The sequence below is a fragment of the Styela clava genome, chromosome 15, assembly GCF_964204865.1.
Source record: "Styela clava chromosome 15, kaStyClav1.hap1.2, whole genome shotgun sequence".
Classification (NCBI taxonomy): domain Eukaryota; kingdom Metazoa; phylum Chordata; class Ascidiacea; order Stolidobranchia; family Styelidae; genus Styela; species Styela clava.
The window spans coordinates 13,724,636-13,743,351 of record NC_135264.1 but is presented as its reverse complement, the minus strand read 5'-3'; the positions used below and the strand labels follow the sequence as shown (position 1 = coordinate 13,743,351).

The following is an 18,716-nucleotide window of genomic DNA, read 5'->3' as shown; positions in this document are numbered from 1 at the left end:
AAGTGATAGAATGAAACTGAAGGGTGGATTTTGAACTTTAAGATATATGCTATCTTAATATATAACGAAATTTAGGAAAAAAAACTAACCAATGCGCTAAATTTGACCCCAAACACAGCGTAGAACCATTTTTGGTCATATTTCCATTTATAGTGATACGCTAATTTGAGGCTGTAAAATGTCTCCGCAACAATCCTACAATGTCATTTGTTCTTCTAGCGCAGCTTTGAGCTGAGCAGTAGGGCATTATGGAGATTGACGACCGAAAAATGTCAACCAGAAAATAGAAACGGCCATTGAAGCAAAGTTGGGTTGGCCGGTAATTTCGAAGAAAAAATACAACTTTTCATCTGTGACGTCATAAGGAACGCCATTGTCAAATGGTTAATTATGACGATTTGAATGGCCAATTTACTTCGGAAGCAACTCGGAACCGGTATACTTGTCTTCAAAGACAATTTAATGTACTATAAATGTAATTTGGCCAACATGAAAGGATATAAGCATGTACGGCTAAGATTCTACTTCAAAACGCGACCTTCAAAATTTTTCTACTCAAAATATTAGTGAAAATAATAGGTATGTTTCAATAATTGTGTTGAAACTTCTCATAAGGCGCCGTGTTAAATTGCCGAGAAAGGCGTCCATTGTCTGAGCGTTGCCTCGCTTATATTATATATACGCTTTGGCCCTTACAAACTGATTTATGAAAACCATTATTTATTTATATTATACAACCGCTTGCCGACTACACATAAGCTGATTTCAGCCTAGTCTATTCGAAGCTTTTCCAAGAATCGTTTTTGATTATTGCAACTAAAGCTCATCGGAAGACATAATGACAATTAAGTTACTATCTGATTTACAACTATTTTTAGAAACGCAACTAAAGACTGACATATAATACGCAAAACCGCGAAAATGGGGTAATATTAGCTGCAAAAATTACAATAGTTCCGTCATCGTTGACTTTTTGCTGATTGGTCATTGTTACCAACATAAACGAGAAAACCGATTCTCGGGGAAACATACATTATCTTGCAACGGGGTGCGCCCGTTGATATAGCTTGATGTATTTGGACAAAAACAAAAAAATATAATCAAATAGTTCCATATTGGCAATGGAATTCAATTTGGCAATAAAAAAAGACACGACACTCACCGCTGTCGTCTGACTTATGAAGACATATCAACGATGTTACTGACACGCTACATCATCACATAGCGCATTTCGTCTTCCGCTGTTTCTGCGTTGTTAGTTTTTATATTGCACACACACAGTGTACAAATAATAGAGAAGAAGTCTACCATGAAATAATAAAGTAACAATTTGAAACAAATATCTGAGTAGACTATAAAGTTGTAGAATTTTTTTACTGGGTTGCTGCAATTGCAAACGTGTGATTATTAAATACTGAAATATATACCCGTATATAATTTATAACTGAAAAAAAAAACTGATTTTCAAGTGTCAAATTCGGCATATCTTGTAAAAATATGACTTTGATTGTATGATATCTGGTTTAAATTATAAGGGAATTGTTTGAGTTCTATGTCTCATTAGTCTGTCAGTAGTTATATTGCAATCAGCCATATGCTAATACTGTAATAAGCTTTTGTTAGAATGTTATCAAACTTTGAAAAATCTTTGTTTAAATTTTCTATATCTTAACATAATAGAAGATATGATAACTAGAAACTGTGTATAATATGAATGTACTGCATAAAACACTAGTGTTTTATGTGAAAAGAAGCATTTTAATATCGAGCTGTCGGAATCATAAAATATGGAATAAATATTCTGATACTGTGGAAACTACATCATTATTTCCACATGTTCGAGATGCAAGAGATGTTCTGATGGATCCCCATTTATTTCATGAAAAAATACAACAGTATCTGATGACGCAAGCGAAACACAGTATTGTCGTGGAAGGAGATAAAAATTGGTCCAGTGAAAATTCTGACCAAATGAGAAATATATTAGAAAGTGTTGGTGAAATAGACTTTTTTTCACTGTTACCTGGCACAACGAATCGTTATGTTGTACAATATCGAAATGTGGAATCTGCAAATACAATACTCTACCAAGGTAAAAATGGTGCCATCGAAAACCAGATGGTTTCGATTAAAACTGGTACGGAACCAACATCAAAAAAGCAAGCGTCATCAAGTATTATCGGCAGTTTACCGAAATCAAAAACAAACACACTTCATCAACTTCTAGATCAGCAGGAGACGATGGAGGATCAAATGAAAATATTCACTGAACGAAATGTCATGTCATCAGCTGAAATACGTGTGCGTTATATCTTCCTCAATGTGCTAAAGAAATTCTTTGCAAAACATACAGGAATTGTGCATGTACGACCTTATGGTTCGAGTTTAAGCGGGGCTGGAAGACCTGGAACAGACTTTGATGTCGTACTTCTTACTAAAGATTTCATAAAATATATATCTAAGCCTTTGCCCAACTCGATTCAATATATGGATACAGAGGGCGCAACAAGAAGGGAACTTTTCAAAGAAAGCGTTGAAGTTTTGGAAGAAATCAAACATGTATTACAACATCTCCCCGGGGCTAAGAATGTAAAATTTATATCGCAAGCCAGGATTCCTATTGTCAAATTTCATTTTTCCCTTGTCAATTTATCTGTTGATATTTCTGCGAATCAATTGAATTCCAATAGTATGTTGAACGTTTTAAATTGGTATATGAGATATGATAGTCGTGTCCTTCAAGTAATGATTATAATAAGAAAATGGGCTGAAGATCGAAATTTACTCTCACATGGAATGAATTTCCATGGCTTTACCCCTTTTATGCTTCAAATGTTAATTTTAATGTATCTTATGAAGATTGATATTATACCTCCGATGCATAAAATTGGATCTGTGCGCCGAGATGAGTTCAAATTGTTTTCCACTCCTGCTAAATTTGTGCAAATGAATAATTCAGATTCGGTAGAGCAAATAATATGTGGATTTTTTGAACATTTTGCAAGATATGGTCTAATGGGATATAAGATGCAACCTAAATATGGCCTCATTCGGGCTCGGCCTAGTTCTAATAAACAGCTATGGATTACAAATCCTTTTGACAATTCACATAATATCGTGAAAAATTGCAATATAGAAAGTATGAATACCTTTATCGAACATATGCAAAAAACATGTCAAATTATTGAATTTCGGCGACATAAACTCAGTGATCGAGATTGGGGTTTGAATGCTATTCTAAATACTAAAGACACTACAAATTCATGATGTCATTATTCCATCATAATTGACTGTAGTCTATATGGAAATATCAAAGAAGATTTCATATTTGGTCAATAAGCAGGCAATTGTGAAGAATCACTTCAAATGGTGACACAGCATAAATAACATATGATTGGTCATGAAACATTAATATAATCGACATATCGCACGATGCACATTCTGTCAACTCAAGTCAGCGACTCTAAAATGAGCCACTTTTTTAAAGACTCCAAGTGGTTCGATTCATCCTAGCAAACTGATTGAGTGTCAGACTCAATGGGAACATCAGCGAGAACGACAATATACATTGATGTTATATCAAGAATTTGCTATCGAATTGCAGCAATACCTCAAAATAGGCTGTATTGATGTTGCGGCCCCCTTTGGCTCTATACTTCAAAAATAATTTTGCGTAGTCTTGGTGTCAATCTAAATTCTATTTATTTTTAATCCCTTATTTTACTGTTATTCATGAAATCAGCTATGACTTGAAAATTTTCTGGAATTCTGACTTGACTCAAGACATCTGTGACCTCTTGCTGATATTGCCTCATATATTCCCTAATTAACATATTCTGGCAATATTATGCAAATTTCATACAATATTTTCATGAAAGTTACGTACATATTTTTGATTATTTGACTTTTTAAGGAAATAGTTATTATTTATTGGTCATTATTTTTATTTGAAGATGATTACTGTTTCAAGAATAATTTATGGAACTTTTTTAATTATCGTTAGAAATTTTGACTTTAATGGTGAGCATTAATAGTCTGAAATTGAGACTCTCAGCAGACCCTAAAATTACATTTCTGTCTCCAAAATCCGAATCCACATAATTTCCTTAGGGATTTCAAATTGTAAAATTTTCTCACGCTATTGGATGTTTATAGATGGTCTTAGATTTGAGTATCTAAAAATATTTTTCAATGCATATTAATTTTTGACAGTGTTGGATTAAGATAGTAGGCTGTGTCTAGCTGTATAAGTACCAGTTGGAAGACAGGATGGACAGTACATATAGAACACGAGATGTTTTTTTATATTCAATGGCATTGATTTACATGTTCGCATTTGGGTCCTGGTTTATACAAATTCCAGGTAATTTTTATTTTAGAAATTTCCAATGCTCTTGCCATTACACCTCTGATAACCCTGCCCAAGTTTGGAGGATTGCTGGACTCCTTGTCATAGGGTGGTTCACATTGAAGTTGGTCAGGTAAGACTTTCTCCACCATCAAGTCCATGCATCGGAAACAAATACCTGATCAAATATCCCCTTAACCACATAGAATGGTAATCAGACGAAAGACTGTGGTTTGGCTTATAATTACGCCATGTTATCGACTCCCCTCTCCACTTATATAATTAAATGAATAATCCAATTCTATATAATTCTATATTGTTTAATATTAATCAGTTTATCCGTATGTACCGTAAATGTTTTGGCCATTGTTTTTTTTTTCAGGTTTGTATGGTGACAATGGTATCCTACCGATAAAAAACCTTCTTCAGACAGGACAAAACTTATCAATCGAATCTCTTTTCTCAAGGCTACCGACGTTACTGTGGCTTTTTCTCTTTTATGGATTTTCTCATCAAACATCATTTGAACTTCTTTGCCTAATTGGTAATAATGCATTCCTTTGATTTTGTTATTGGACACGAAGTTTTGTCATTTCATATTTTTCTCATTGTTGTTGTGAAAAAATCACCTTTCGTTTAACTACAGGACCGATTGTTTTGAAATTTCCGGTGATTATTAAAGATTGTTGTTGGTGTTAGAAGGCTATATATTTTTTTTTTTTCAAATTTTTGGGGGCTCCATGGAGTTTTTCACTTTAAATTTTGTATGATGACGACATCAAAGTTAAAAAATACATACTACCTGCCCTGATCAAACCCCCGGCACTGTGACAGATATGAGTCCTTTACTACTTCATTTTGGCTTTTGTGTCCATATGTTTCAGCATTGCTTTGTTATTTAAATATACATTTTTTCTTATTTTTCAGGTACATTTCTGTCTTTTGTTTGCCTACTTTTTAGAAGTGCCAGAATCTTACCTGTTTATGCATTGCTGTGGTTCATGTACTTTTCTTTATTTCAGGTGAGTTTTTTTAATTGATTTTATGGCAGATATCATCGCATGTCCGAAACGAATATTCGAATTACCCTACTTTATTTTACGGTCACCAAGGCATGCTTTGAAAAATTTTTTCTCACAAATCGATTGGGCGCCTTTAATAAGCCAACGCACCTAATGTAGCACCTACAAGTGCGCCTTGTAACCCGGTGTGCCTCATGGTCCGTAAAATACGATAAATTAAGTTTTTAGATTCTCGATTTTGGGGAATAATTTGGAATAGCATCACTAAACAATGAGCAAACCGGAAAGATCTTGATTTCTCCAAAGCTTTACCTTATAGAGTACCTTACCTGGTCTATTGTGTGATACAGTAAAAAAAATTTAGATTTTCGTGTAGCATGAGTTCGCAGAACGGCTACAAATGATCTTTATCAATTTAAAGAGGTCATCACGCAAAATTTCAAAGTGAAAAACAATCACATATAGGGCCCACTGAAAGTTTTGAAATAAATTCTGAGTTTCGAATTAGATGTAGTCTTTTTAACGTTACTTGTTACCTGATTTTTTGCTTCTATTCATCTTAATTGTCATTGAAATTATGTGCTGATTTTGCTTTTTAAAATGAACATAGGTCGGTCAGACATTTTCATGGTTTCAATGGGATACTCTGCTACTAGAATCGGGATTTTTAGCAATACTTGTTTCACCTTCAACACCAAGTTCAGAGCATCGAAATAGGTAGGTACCTCAACGTAATAGGTAATATTCTCGAAATAAATATTTTTGACTTGATCTTACGTTTCTATATTGCTGGGAATACACTTCTTGAAACAGGCATATGTGTTGTATTTACGGTTCCTAAAAATAGATTCTGTTTTACATTCCATATCTAGGTTATATAAACAGTTGAAATAAATATGCGGTCAATGCCAATATGCTTTATAAAATGGAACCTTTGACATTGAGATTTCATATTCATCCCAGGGGAGTGGAAAGACTATAAAATGGCTTAGCGAACCAGGGCCTCTCCTTCTGTTATCAGTCTCGTTTGGACCAGTTATTTGTTTTACATGCATGGTCGTCTACATTAACCACTCTACGATGGCAAGGAGTCCAGCAATCCCCTTGCACATAATTACCCCCCATATGATTCAGACCTGTGAACCCGCGCAGGGTAATCAGAGGTGAGGTAGCAAGCACACTCCAAACGGTTAACACGACCAAGTCACCCACCAAGCATCTAATTTCCGATGGACATTTTGTTATTGTGGTCAGTTGTTATCATCAAAAGCAACTTGCCAATAACTGGTTTTTCTTTTCAAATTGACTTGAATTTGTTGCAAGATTTCCATATAAGTCCCACTTAAACTTCTTTTTCTTATTTTAGTTCTTTGCAACGTTTACCTTTCTTCCTGGTAAAATGGCTTTTATTCCGACTCATGTTTGCATCGGGAGTCGTCAAACTTACAAGCATGTGCCCAACTTGGTGGGGTTTGACAGGTATAATCTTCAACCTTTATTCCGTTATTTACCCCGTCTATTCCATTGCGTTATTAGAGATATTTTCAAAAAATTATCCCTAGGCTAGACATCATCTCTGAAGTAAAATCATAATAACATTTATTACCCAGAAACAATGTTGCAATCGTACACTAGTGCCAGTAGATCGACGGTACCTATAGTGTTTAACTAAAGACAGCAGCTAAATCTGTATACTGGTGTTGTGTATCTTTCGTGTAAATAAGTGTGCACCTGATCATATTTTTTAATATTCATTATTATTAATGAAATCAATCTTTCTATTTCTAGCTCTGCATTATCACTTTGAAACTCAGGTCTGTATAGTTACTGTAGTTTACATGCCATAAATTGCTGGAAAATATACAGAAATTAAAATAAACTTTATATTATTTTATTCAGTGCATCCCGACACCATTATCCTGGTGGGCTCATCAACTCCCCAATTGGCTTTTAAAACTGAGTGTTGTTGGAACATACGTGATTGAGATAGCATTGCCTTTTCTCTTTTTTGCTCCAGTGAGAAGACTGCGCCTTATTGGGGTTTATGGCCAGGTAGGCAGTTTGTACAACTTTTTCTTTTTGGGGTATTGGTTGTCATTATACAATGTGTAGGCTGTGCTTGAGTCCCACGGAGAACTGCTCCGTGCAAGTCCAGCGCTCAGCTGGAGAAAACCCTGGGGTGATAAAACTAAATGAATATATATAGTGCGAAACATGCAATATTGCACATGTTTTACCAATTTTTCATTGTGATTTTATTTTCAGGTCTTCCTAATGTTTACAATACTCCTGAGCGGAAATTACAATTTCTTTAATTTTTTGACGTTGGCTTTGTGTCTGGCTGTCATGGACGATAAACATTTGAATCTTTTTCTTGGGAAGTCACGTTCACCAGGTACTGTTAACCAATGTTGAGACTCTTTCTCTCCAACCATTTGTATAATCATTTCAAGTCTATACATCTAACTGGTGTATGGTCAAAACTCTATATGAAAAACTACGAACATTTTATTTACAACAGCTAGGCTAATATTTATATAATAATGAGAAGCACAATGTAACACTCGAGGTCATTATGACTTTATTTTTGTCGACATTTTCAACGTAAATTTATTACCATAAAAACTATACCCAAAATTTCCGCAAATACAAGTGGGTCGAGTGAAACACTTTGGTGGGCCGGATCATGCAGTGGTAACTGAACTAGAAGTCAGGGTTGATTAAGTCATATTATCGACTTTCCTCTCCTCCCAGGGATAAATATTATACTACCAGACTTCCTACTTCCTACAAAGAACCGATGAATCTGAAACAAGCAACTTGGTTCTTCAACAAGTTCTTTGTTCTACTTTGTGCTTGAGACATTGAAACCATCATTACTAGTGTTTGTTTGCATGCATAATAGGTAGAAGTCTACGACAACAAAGGAAATCCAATTTACAGAAACTGCAACAATATCTTTCATGGTTCTCTACTCTTATGGCTTGCATCGTTATCGTCTATTATACGATCCAATATTTCAGTCTCCAGTTTTTCAAAAATGGCGACCCGGTCTACACAAAAACTGGCAAGTATTACTAAAAGCTATTTTGAACTATTATTTCAGTATACTGAAAAGTGGATAATAATATATATGCTAGTGAAACTTGTAAATATTGTGATATTTGCAATGTCAAACTATCTTAGAACATCCCCGGCAATTAATTATAATAACTTGATATCATAATCTTTATTGGCATAGTTTATAAGTAGCATTTTCGGCGCCCCAGAAGTGTGTGTACCAATATGGAGGTAACTAATTTTGTCCGCTTACTTTACATCAAGTTGTGTAAAGGGACTGAAACCTATGTGCGAGGGGTATATTCACTTGGCTAACACAGACAGTCTCCGAACTCGTAATAGAACTAAAATAAGGAAAATCGGAATAAAATTATGGCCTAACCCTAACCTGATACAGACACTACAGGAGTTCGGCATTTTCTTTATGCATGGTTTGATATATTTACCTGAATCTGAAATTCGATTTCAGCATTTACCCAAAAGCAATTTACTGAATGGGTGGATGGTGCTGTCATTGCAAGCATTTGGATTGGAGGAATAAATTTACTCTGGGAAGCGATAGTATCTTTATATTTGTGAGTATATAACTTTGATTGTCTTCAAATTACCATATTTTACGGACCATAAGTCGGTGCGCCTAATGTATGGATCAGGTAGTGCATTTATTGCCTTCAAAACCGTTGTGCCTTATGAATAAAAACCATATCTAAGCAATTTATTGGCAGTGCATCTTGTAAAACAGAGCACTTTATGGTCCATAAGATATGGTATGTGAAATTGGCTACCTCATAGCTGCTTCCTTGATTGTATTGGCTTGAGCTGCTTGGTTCAAGTATTGCGTCAATCTGCATTTGCCGGCCTAACATAACTATCTATGATCTAGTTTCAGTAACTCATGGGATTTCAGTGCTTGACAATTTTTTTCATAGATGAGTTTCCAAAATTTCATATAATAGAAGCAAAATATGATACGTTTAAATTCAATAGGCGTATTGACGAATTACAAAATAGTCTTAAACTCTTAAAACTTGTTTCACAACCTTTCTTTTCATGTGCTCGAATAGATTACCCTTCCAAGGTATACGAAATTTGAGGCTGTCAAAGTAAATGCTGTAACTGCTCAAATATCACCAAACAATAAAAAAAGAAATGTGAAAATACAGCCCAAACTTTTTTCAAAATAAAAGCCTGTCGCGCGCGAAATGTTATACCCTGTTTGGCGTGGGACATACCTGCCTAGTTTAAATTTGAATAGGTTTGATTTTAACCAAATGAAAGACTTTTTAAAGAAAACATAAAAGTTTCACGTCACATTTTTGTTTGGCGTTATTTAAGCAGTTACGGCTTTCACTTCGCTAGACCCCAAAATTTTGTGTTATTTTGCTGCTTATTCAAGTCCAATCCTTGATTTACTAACTGTTCACATATGATTTTCAGATGCCTTCGAAGTAAAAATGTCTTCCAAATAATATGGAATCTACTGAAATACATCTCAGTATTGGGAGTTTGTGTCTATATGTTCTGCATAAGCATGGTAAATCTTAATTTAATGATTGCTGTTTTAATAAAGTGTAATATAGTCTGTGTTATTTGGCTTGGTGGTGTGATGGTGACGCATCATGCTAATCGCCAGGAATATGCTCGCCACCGCACCTCTGATTACCCTGTGAGGATAATTATGTGTGAGATGATTGCTGGCCTCCTTGCCTTCATAGGGTGGGTCACGTAACTGCTGGTAGATTACAGTTTCCTCCACCATCAATTCCATGTATTTGAAACAAATAACTGGCTAACTAACTGACTTGGACTGGTGACTGGGTGAGAGGCAGTGGTTCGTCATATGATTAAGCAGTCTTATCGTCTTTCCTTTCCGCCGGCAATAAATAATATATCGGGGCTCCCGAAGTATGCGAACCAAGATGGCGGACATCGGAATGTAATATGTGTACTAGGTTAGGGTTAGGCCATAATTTTAGGTATAAATACTACGGGAGGCTCTTGGCTAGTCTTCGAACTGATAATAGGACTAAAATAAGGAAAATAGGAAAAAAATTATCGCCTAACCCTAACCTGTTACGCTCCGATGTCCGCCATCTTGGTTCGCATACTTCGTGAGCACCAATAAATCCTATTAACTAGGCAATTGATATCCAACTCCTAATTTCTATAAAGGTTCCATTCAAGACTCTAATGACAGACAAAGGCTCCTGGCCAGTGTTGCAGAGGTGGCACGACACTTCAAATAAATATCAATTGGTACATTCATATGGATTGTTCCGTTCTATGACTGGGGTCGGAGGTCGCCCAGAAGTCATTGTAAAAGGAAGTCACCTAGAAAATGGGCCATGGCAGGTTTGTGTTTTGTTTGGTTTTGCCAATACTGGGTAATATTTAAGACTCATATTCAAAATTCTTTATCATATCATTATAGGAGATTGAATTCCAATACAAGCCAGGAAATACTTCAAGAAGTCTTCCATGGATTGGTGAGTTTTTTTTCATTTAGTTGCGCCTTTTATATAGTGTAATGTTTTCCCAACTGGGGAGAAATTATGCTGTGGACGTATAAACTACTTAAACTGTACAAAAACCTGAATGAGACTCACACATTTACCTAGCGAAGCAATCCCTTAAGATTGAACGATTGAGGTAGTTTTATGCATAGATAGAGAGGATTTTAACAAATAAGGTAGGCTACACTACCATTGATAGGGTGTATATTTCTCTAGTTGTACATTAGGATATTTTTTCTATTATAATCGATTACTATTGTTTATTGCAATATTTTATGAAAATCAGAAAGAAAGTAGGTGTGCGAGATCTGACCTTTGTTAGTAGTCCCTGTTATACCCCAATCATCTAGATCTCCTTCGACTCCACAGATAAAAAAGATATTTATTATGAAATCATACTTTCAGTTCCCCATCAACCTAGACTGGACTGGCAGATGTGGTTTGCGGCACTTGGACAATATCAACAAAACCCGTGGTTTTTAAGTCTTGTCGACAAAATGTTATCTGGAGAGGAAACTGGTAGGTTACTATTATTTGTGACTAAGGCGGGCATTGTCCAATACCGAATGATTTCAGAATCGAATATTATTTTCAAATTGAATCTTGAATTATTGGAAGATTGGCAATTAATTGTATGTTCATTTTTTTATGTTATGGGTTCTATCAGTGTGCATAATAAATATATAGATTCGGTAAATAAATGACGAATTCACTTTGGCATATGAGAGAGAAAAAAACAAAATGGCGGCTATTCAAAATGCCAAGCCCTATTGGTGACCAATCACAAACGAACAAAATTATAAAACAACTTTTCTGTAATTTTTTAGTGGTCAAGTTACTGGATAAGGACTCTTATCCGTTCAAAGAAACTCCTCCGAAATACATCAAAGCAGAGTTATATCATTACCACTTCACCCTTTTGACTAAAAGCGGCAACATACCCAAAGGGATTTGGAGAAGGAATAAAGAACGCACATACTTACCAAAGGTGGATAAAAATGACAAGCAGTTCAAACAGTTTTTAAAGTTCCACAACCTGGATTCTAAGGCAAGTAGCTAATGCTCGGGCAAAAATGAAAATTGTTAATCAGGGATGACCAAACCGAATATATTCCCTAATTTCATTTTGAAATCGGAAACAGATGTATTTGCACATAATAGGGTAAATTTATAGAAAATGAGCTTTGTAATGCGGGAACGTATTAAATATCTATTTTAACACTGTCCGAAGTTAGACACATTATTGATATATTTATGGCGGCCCAAATGAATTGATACCAAGTTAAGATTGTATCGTTGATGGCCTTTCTTGATCCTGAACTTTAAATAATCCACAAAAATCCCTACAACACCTCACTGAAAATAAAATTTTGAAGTCCGAACAACCGTCCACAGAAAAACTCTCATTACCATTACTTTGAAACGTTGTTTTTTGTTCAATCTTTAGATTCTTAGTGTGTTATGAGCAAGTCGCTCTTCTGATTTTGTAGAGTAAAGGTCGTTTATAGAACGGCACCAATAAACAATAAAATTTTAATATATATGAATCATTTATTTGACAGAAATCGAAGAAAAAAGACGAGAGAGGCACGGTGGTAGACATGATTCGATTAATAAGAGATTATTCTGAAATGTTGCCTGTTCATGTTTTGCTATGGTCACTGTGGTTTACAGGTAAGGAAGTTTATTATTGAATTTCACCAGGCTTCAGAGGTGTGCAACCTGTGTCACAGAGTAATTTCTGAAATCCGTGTTGTAAGCAAGTTTACACATTATCACTATCAAAAGAAAAGCTGGATTGAGATCCCAATTCTCCAGCTCTGGTTCAGGGAATTATATGGGTATGATCGCTACCGGGTTTCAAATTTAAAAGTATGAAAATCATTTATTTGATTGAAGTACTGGTTAATTATAATATAGATTACTAGGAGCTGGAGGGAGGTTGATCCATCAAACTAGCTCATAACATATTCGTGGCTTTACTAACACGGCATCTGAACTAGCCCTATACCCGATATGGACTGGACCGAAGTCTTCTAAAATTTGACGACATCTTAATATCAACCTAGTTTATGGAAAGTACAGTAATAACACAAAACACTGATTTTTCACAGCTATGATCATCTCTGTATCAAAGAGCTACATTACAAGAAGATGAAGTAGAAAAAAGTATATTGCACTGGAATTGGAATAAATAACTGCCCATCATCAATCATGTTCCTAGTACTGGTTTCTTTGTGTCTGTTGGATTTTCATAAGCTTTCAAAATATCTGTAATAAAGAATTGTTATTTCAGATTTCTTCAATCATGTTTCAAATAAAATATATCTGCAAGCTCACCTAGTATTATTTTGTGCCAGGGCAATGTTACATAGGTCAGCTGAGTTTTTAGTGACGTAGACGTTGGCTTCCTCCCTTCCAATGGACTTGCGGGCATAGAAGTAGACTCTCCTAAAATTTACAACCAAGTATTGTCAAAAAGAAAATCAGATGTTATTGTTAGTGCATTTGGTACAAGAGACAGTTCTGAATTGTAACGGTAGATACAGGGTTGCAGTTGTTGATTGTTGATAGGATCAACAGGCTTTCCCACAAACTCAGTCATGTTTTGCACGATCACACCAAATGGGTAACGTACAACATCATGGCTAGAAACTAGCATTTTATTTGATGTATCAAAGGCATATATGTATAGCGTGTCATGTTAATGTAGCTTACGTAGTTACATTTTCTGTAATGAGGGAACCTGTTGTTGGCAGGTTTAATACAAAAGAGATCCAGTTCTTAAAATTTTTAAAGCATCAAAATGACTAAGAAACCTCAAGTCTTGGATAAACAATTTAGCCTTGCTTGGCATAGTGCAGCCAGTCCGCAAGTTTCTATTTATATCCGAAGTCTGTATTATTATTAGATATTGTTTAAATATGACCAAATACTTATTACAACTTGCTACACCTTAAAAATCATTCTGTTTTGTCGGTATTACGTTTATTTTATATATTATTATAGTGCATACAATTCAGACTATTGCTCGAGGCTCTGTTCCACCAAAAGGTTGAAAACCAGCAGTTTTAGCATACTAGTACCCTTCTTTACCTGAATCATCTCTATGTACCGCCGTTAAATAATTCGGCAATTTCTTGTGTTGAACAGTGTGATTGTACAAAGACTCAGGCTCCGATCTTGAACTAACTAGTGAAGAATTTTGCACAGTGGTGTCTTGGCCCTGCAGATTAGGATAGGATTTACATATTTATCTTGAGGAAGAGGAAAGGTAAAACGATTACTTGTTTATAAAACAGTATATAACACCAATCATATGACGATTAAATTGAATGACACCCACCTTTTTATCATTCTTGTTGCTATCTTTATATAATTCTACTGCCATTTCAGCATATCCTTTTCCAGATGGTCCTTTCATTTTAACAAATTGAGTTTCACTTGGTGGCTTGTATAATCCCATGGAAATCATGGATGCCCATTTTGTCGCTGTACCCAGACCTTCAGTCTATAATGCAGACACATAAGTGACTAACTAAGCTACTACTAGGCCAAACATCCTTATTCACAACTAACGATAGGCGAGTTCGGCAGGTAAACTACATACTGACACGTGCTACCACTTATGCTAATTACTAAAAAACAAAATGAATTAATGAGCAATTTTTGTTCTTATGCACCAAACGTGAGGTCGTTAAAGGGCCAAAAAATCTGCTTGTGGGCCACAGTGGTGGCAGTTGGTAGACTTTGGCACATGTAAAAATACATTTTAAAACTTATATTGGAGGGTCTTGTGGTTAAAGCGCTAGATTTTTGCAGATTGAAATCTCTCGCTTGAATACCGCGTAAACCATTTCACCCAGGAATGAATAGGAAACGCAGCTTTGAATATATTATAGTTTTTCAAACTAAAGTACTTTTACCTTTCAATGGCTGCGAGGCCTTGTTCAGAGTGAGAGTTGCATAAAAGAAAGTTTAAGCTGACACGTACAAATAAAAAAATGAATTTTAAAACTTACAAGTGAAAGTAAAAATAGTGGGAGGCTAAAAATATCAAGAACTAATAACTGATATAGTAGATTGTAATTTTGTCAATTACCGCACGTTCGTGCATGGAGCACTTATGGGCTGGGGTCGAATCAGCTTGCCCCTCATGAGCGACAAGTACTAAATCACAACACTGTTGTAACATGAATTTACCTTTTTTTGGTAGACTTTCATCAAAGCATCATAGTTAACGGAGCCAAGAAAAATGACGGAAATGAACTCCATGTTTTTATCGTGAGCTATGATTTCGACACAGACCATCTCTCCTTCGCGAAGATGTAGATCTGTCCATATCTGTTATTGTATTAAAATGTTCAGCTGATCTGTAAAATACAGCTAGTATATGATATCCACTGGCTGTCTAATGTGGACACCCCTCAGCTCATCTTGAGATGTGGCAACCATGATGGCATCGCAAGCGAAAATTTTGGTTTAATCCCATTCCCACCACTTCACCCAGGGTGAAATAATTCAAGTCCGCAGCGCCGATCCCTAATTGTGGTCCAAACTACAAACTAAAGGAGCTACAAAGACGTACAGACAGGCTATGCAGTTGCACGAATAAGATCTGACCACTTTTACAACCAACTTCATGTTATTGCTTCAACCATGTTCTTGGCTTGTATTCATATCTATCATTTGAATTGGTTGATAAAGCTAACACAAATGATTTTTGAACTTTTATCTCTATTATCAGAAATAATTGTTCTATATTTTTAATAAATACTCCCCTCTCCCCATTTATTATATTCCCTGATAAATAACCGGTGTTTTTGAGATGGTATGTATATATATATAAGAATAAGACAATGTACCTCGTCAAAGCTATCAATGGGAAAGAATATGTTCGGATAACTCAACTCTGCAGCGGGGCCTTTTGCATCCATGTCATGTCGGCTGGGAGAGGCGTACACAACCTAAATGTAGGAAGCAATATTATAAGTCTGCTGTATATATTATTATCTCCTATGAACATGCAGTTGTCTACAATAATAAATTCGTGCAATTCTGTCATCATATATTCGAAGTTAGATAGCAGAATCGTATGGTGAACCACGGCCTGGTATACCAGTCCATGTTGGTTATGGACAGACTTGGCAGTGGAGAATATTTAAACATGATGCACCAACGGTCAGACAGAGTTTTACCATTCACACAATTCATACGCACTTGTGTTAGATGAGAGTTTTTTCAAGTTACAAGATATTCTACATTGAACATACTTGAGACACTTTTTTGTGAATCGTGACATCCTCTGGAGATCTTCTACTGCATATTGCACATGTTAACTTATACTGCAACTGCAATATGAAAACAAAAAAAAGTTTAGGAACTATTAAAATTTCTATTGACACCATATTTATTCATCTTTACCTGTTGTAAAATAAGATTAAGATACAATGTTTCTGTCCAATCAAAAGACGGATCTCCCAGGCCTGGATTTTTTGTTGATTCTCTTCGAAACACCTTCACTTCTGCCTGTAAAATTTTGAGTGATTGGAAATGGTTAGAAGATAAAGCTAGGAGGATAAACAAACGAGTGTTTTCAATGATTGGGTAGGATTTACATATCCATCCATGGGGAGAGGAAAGCCTATAACATAGCTTTGTCACATGATGTATCACGGCCTCTCGTCCGGTTATCAGTCCATATCAGGTATGGAATTAGTTAGCCAGTTACTTGGTTCAGATGCATGGACTTGATGGTGGGAGAAGCGATAACCAACCAACGGTTACATGTCTTTTAATAAGACTAGTCCAACATGTCTTCCTCCACCACCATAGTTCATGCATCTGGTAATCAAATAAAAGAACCATGTTAGCCACACGATTGTGCTAATTTATCAGCTTTCCTCTCCCTCAGGATAAAAATGAAAACATGTCTCATTTATTTGACTTTTTTATCCAAGCCCAAGGTTTTATTAAGTAATTACGTATAAATTCAATAAAATATAGGTATCGAATATCATGACACATTTTACCCTTTCCTGATGCAGCATAGGATCCTTCTGTACATAAAACAACATATCATCATGATGTGGATGATTGACATGTAAGAAATACTTCGCAAAAAGTTGAGTCCAGAATGCAATTGGTGCAACAGATACACATTCTGCAATTCAGATAGAAATGAATTAATTAATGATGTAACAATCTCTAGTCTAACTAAACGCTATAAAGTATAGGATTTACATATTTATCCCTGAGATGGCTTGATCATATGATGAACGCGACCTTTCGTCCAGTCACCAGACCATAGCACAGACCTAATTACCAAAAAAGCCATAACCGACCAGTCGTATGTGGACCACCCTAAGGCAGCGAAGACGAGGAGTTCAGAGATCCTCTTGCGCATACCTAGCCCCGCATGGGATTCAACCTGTGAACGCACGCAAGGTAATCAGAGGTGCAGTGGCAAGCATATTTCTAACAGATAGGATAAGATTTACACACCCGGTGGAGGTAAGGCGATAAGACCGCTAAATCACATAGCCAACCATGGCCTTTCATACGGGTTCCAGTCTATGTTGAATACGGTATGGGATTATTTAGCCAGCGAATGAAATAAAAAAAATGCTAGGCTACTAGTGCAGTGCTATTTCTGTATTTGGGTAACTCAACAAATAATCCTGTAATTAGCAAACAAAATGTTAACCACCTGAATACCAGTACTGCAATACATGACGAGCAGAAAAGTGCAGAATTTTTTAAAATATGACTCAATTACCGGTATACAGTAATAGCAGTATGGCCAGATCCTATGATCATTTGATGCACAGGCATATGCAAAATCACGCCAATGGATCGCTTATAACTTGAAAATGTGAGATAAAAGATAATATGAATGAACTCTTGCTTAAATAAAATAAATTGATTGTAAATAAAATTGATTGATTGATTGCTTACCATCATCGGTCTTTTTATTATCATTTTCAACAATTTCTGCTAACATATTGAGAAAATGACTTGTGGAAGATGCGAAAGGATTTTCCGATTCTTGTAGTCCATCAGCCATGGCTTTAATAATGTACAGTGATCACTTATGTCAGTACCGGTATCGGTATGTCCTGATCTCTAAATGTCTCAAAAAGTTGTTTTCACTAGGCCGATTTGCTTTTTGATTGACATAAAATCACAAGACTGGTCGAATACTTGACCTTATGACCCCGATAAATTATTTGATGCTTGTTTTGAGTAATTAGCGTTTACAATTATTTGATTCAAAAATTCATCACATCCTGTCATCTCTGGAAATTTATGAGTGAGTGAAAAAGTGGCTTGAGCGGTGTTTTAATTGTCACGATATCTTTGATATTTGACTGATTACCCAAAGTTAAACCAATCACCCAACCGTAAGAAATAATCGATGCTGGAGGAGACACCCACTGTACCTAATATTAAACCAAAATTGCCAAGAATCAATAATTTTTGTCAACACCACTCAACTAATATTTGGTAATGAACAGCGCAACAATATTATTAGCAAAATAAAAAAAAAATAGATGTTTCTCTAATTCTGCCTGAACAAAATACTTTTAATATGGGTTGGGTAATTAGGCAAGTGTGAACAATTTAATTATTTAAACTTCCTCTTGTTCGAACGTTAAAATGTTTGTTTTTATTGGAAAGATGCAACTTTCTGCATACTCGAAATTCTTCGAATCCCGGCGGCGGGTCGAAATTTATCATTATTTAAAATATATTTTACATTATGATGCCACC

At 35.6% G+C, this 18,716-nt stretch overlaps 3 protein-coding genes across 3 annotated transcripts; 2 read left to right on the top strand and 1 right to left on the bottom strand.

The window, feature by feature from the left end:
* Positions 1–1,673: 1,673 nt before the first annotated feature.
* LOC120334687 (poly(A) RNA polymerase, mitochondrial-like) lies at positions 1,674–4,212 on the top strand. Its single transcript, XM_039402193.2, has one exon. It carries the CDS (start codon positions 1,711–1,713, stop codon positions 3,265–3,267), a length of 1,557 nt encoding a protein of 518 aa, XP_039258127.2. The 5' UTR covers positions 1,674–1,710; the 3' UTR covers positions 3,268–4,212.
* LOC120334682 (lipase maturation factor 2-like) lies at positions 4,121–13,198 on the top strand. The gene is made up of 17 exons (XM_039402182.2): positions 4,121–4,363; positions 4,731–4,892; positions 5,276–5,370; positions 5,981–6,087; positions 6,737–6,849; positions 7,159–7,184; positions 7,270–7,422; positions 7,636–7,765; positions 8,276–8,437; positions 8,900–9,005; positions 9,868–9,964; positions 10,603–10,782; positions 10,862–10,916; positions 11,349–11,462; positions 11,771–11,991; positions 12,506–12,617; positions 13,058–13,198. The coding sequence occupies exons 1-17, from the start codon at positions 4,270–4,272 to the stop codon at positions 13,099–13,101; spliced, it is 1,971 nt and encodes a 656-aa protein (XP_039258116.2). The 5' UTR covers positions 4,121–4,269; the 3' UTR covers positions 13,102–13,198.
* On the bottom strand, positions 12,483–18,121 carry LOC120334693 (uncharacterized protein KIAA0930-like). The gene is made up of 10 exons (XM_039402200.2): positions 17,901–18,121; positions 16,976–17,106; positions 16,368–16,472; positions 16,217–16,294; positions 15,809–15,910; positions 15,147–15,287; positions 14,290–14,454; positions 14,040–14,169; positions 13,284–13,394; positions 12,483–13,214 (listed from the first exon to the last, which is right to left on the bottom strand). The coding sequence occupies exons 1-10, from the start codon at positions 18,007–18,009 to the stop codon at positions 13,156–13,158; spliced, it is 1,131 nt and encodes a 376-aa protein (XP_039258134.2). The 5' UTR covers positions 18,010–18,121; the 3' UTR covers positions 12,483–13,155.
* Positions 18,122–18,716: the final 595 nt, after the last annotated feature.